This window comes from Plectropomus leopardus, unplaced genomic scaffold, assembly GCF_008729295.1.
Source record: "Plectropomus leopardus isolate mb unplaced genomic scaffold, YSFRI_Pleo_2.0 unplaced_scaffold11710, whole genome shotgun sequence".
Taxonomy (NCBI): Eukaryota; Metazoa; Chordata; class Actinopteri; order Perciformes; family Serranidae; genus Plectropomus; species Plectropomus leopardus.
The window spans coordinates 1-2,651 of record NW_024612407.1 but is presented as its reverse complement, the minus strand read 5'-3'; the positions used below and the strand labels follow the sequence as shown (position 1 = coordinate 2,651).

Here is a 2,651-nt window from a genome sequence, read left to right as displayed (position 1 = left end):
ATAAAGAACTGGCAAGGAATATAGATGGTTGTTAGAGAGAATATTGTCTTAAAAATTTGCCCCAAAGTCATGGAAAAATGTGTGTTAATGCTGTCTGTGCTCTCTCCAAAAGGTTCTACTTAATTGGCGGAGGGATACCCATCATTGTCTGTGGAATCACTGCAGCAGCAAACATAAAAAACTACGGCAGCCGGACCAATGCACCATAGTAAGTAGTCCCTGTAAAGACAGCAATTAAAGCTCCTGTCCCTCTATATGTTCTCAAGGTAACGTGGTGTCATTTTATCTGAGCAAGAGCATTTAACAAAGGAGCATCCAGGCACATTACATTCTATCCTCAGGAGGAGTCGCTTTAGTTATCGACCGGCCAGGCTGCATCACTTTAGTAAATAATGAATATTTTTATGAGGGTTGGAAAAGTTTATTCCCTGAAGTTGTGATTATGGAGGCCTATTATTGTTCTGTGCATCTAAGCAACAAGCAACTGCTGCCAGTTTACAGCGAACTCCTCCACCCCGCTCCTACAGTAGCAGCTGTTTAGATCGTGCAACGTGGCTGACTAATTAAGAAATCTGGACCCGTATCTTTCTGAAGTCTTTGGAGTTTAATTAATTTCTCGCGAGCAAGACGTATCCAGCCCGTGTTATTAGATGTGATGAGACAGTTATTTTAAAAATGAGGCGCAAAAGTTTTTCAAGGAGTTTGTGAAATCAATAACGATGGTGACAGATTAAGATGAGGAGGCGTGGTATTGTTTTAACGAGCACTGTTGGCAGTTTTCCTTTCAGGAGGTGCCACATAATTTAAATAATTGCTGAAAGATGATCTCAGGATTAATCCTCTTCAGGAATCTTAAAAGTCACATCTATTATCTCACTGTAAATAAAATGTTTGATTGCTGCTTCTTTGTCTAGTTGCTGGATGGCGTGGGAGCCCAGTATCGGCGCTTTTTATGGCCCGGTGGGATTCATCATCTTCGTGGACTGCATGTACTTCCTCAGCATCCTGCTCCAGTTGCGCCGCCACCCTGAACGGCGTTATGAGCTCAAGGAGCCGACAGAAGAGCAGCAGCATCTGACTCCAGCCAACACAGAGGCCGGGCCAGATGGTCCCAGCAGCCACTGCCACCCCCTCGCTCTCCAGCTGCAGCCTCACGAGGTGGCGTCTTCCATAGTGTCCACTCCCCACACTGTGCCTCTGTCGGCGCTTGAAAATGAGCACACCTTCGCTGCTCAGCTGATGGGCGCAGCGGGGGCGTTAGGGCTGTACGCAGCCCTCTGGGTGTTCGGGGCCATGGCTGTATCACAGGACCACCCCTTTGATTTAGCCTTCACCTGCCTGTTTGGGGTGGCCGCACTGGCACTGGGGGCGTTCATGGTGGCGCATCACTGTGTCAACAGGCAGGATATGAGGCGCTATTGGTCCCAGGCTTGTTGCTCCGGGAGACGAGCCTACTCCGCACAGGAGGACGTCCTTCTGCCACAGCCTGGTGTGGCAATGACATCCACAGCAGGTTCTGCGAGCAAGGCAGACGGGGAGTCAACAAAGTGCGGCCACAGCAGTGCAGACTCTTCTTACACAAATAAGAGCGCCCCAAGCATGCGCAACTCCGCCCACGGCAGCAAGCTGACCAATCTGCACGCAGAGGCGGCGCAGTGTAAATCTGCCTCCGCGCCGGTGACTGCCAACGGTGCAGCTGTTTTGGACAACAGCCTGACTGAACATTCACTAGACAATGAAATTAAAATGCACGTAGCGCCAGTTGAGGTGCAGTTCCGCCCCATGAACAACATCAACAATCCAGCTGCTGTCACCAATGGACACACAGGCCGGCATCACAAAAACAGAGCGCGAGCGCACAGGGCGAGTCGGCTAACTGTGCTGCGAGAGTACGCCTATGACGTCCCCACTAGCGTCGAAGGCAGCGTGCAGAGTGCCCCCCACAGGCGGCACCACCATTACGACTTAGCAGCACGCAACAGTCGACGGGCGGCGTACATGGCCTACAGAGAGCGCCATCAGAGCCAGCTGCAGCAGGACAGCAGTGACAGCGCGAGCCTGCCACGCCGCCCCCGCTACACAGATAAAGGAGGCGGCAGCACCCTGGGAAATGGGTCAGTGGTAACGGAAGAAAGTGTGGCGACTGCTGCAGCGTCAAGCTCCAGTAAAGACTCTGGTCCTGCACAGCAGCCCAGCAGCACAGAACTAGAAAGCCAGCCCAAGTCGTACGGGCTCAACCTCGTCACTCCAAACGGTGGCACACTTAAAGAAAACGGACAGGCTGTGCCTTTAATGAACACAGAGAGTACAGCCAGTATAAAGACTGGCTTGTGGAAGCACGAAACTACTGTGTAGCGACGGTTTCCGTCCCAAAGACTGCATTTTGATATGTTTCCGCCTTTAAACTGTGAAATGTCTTTTTTGTACATGTATTTTATGTACAAGCAAATCATTACTGCCACTGAACTATCTTTGTAGATATGTTTTTGTAAATGTTCTATTTTTATAACTTTTAATCCAAACCCTTTTTATTCCATTTTAAGAGTTCTGTAGATAAATCTGCATGGACTGAGCTGTGGCCCTGTGCATACCCTTACCCTGGGGATTTTTTTCCATTTTCTAGTTTGTCCCAACAATAATAAAAACAAAAA

General features: G+C 49.5%; 1 protein-coding gene across 1 annotated transcript; it reads left to right on the top strand.

Moving 5' to 3' along the window:
• Positions 1–112: 112 nt before the first annotated feature.
• On the top strand, positions 113–2,628 carry LOC121963564 (adhesion G protein-coupled receptor A3-like; the record flags this gene model as incomplete). The annotated part of the gene is made up of 2 exons (XM_042513846.1): positions 113–208; positions 915–2,628. Coding segments are annotated over 2 exons (1,537 nt in total), but the record flags the coding sequence as incomplete, so codon positions are not given.
• Positions 2,629–2,651: the final 23 nt, after the last annotated feature.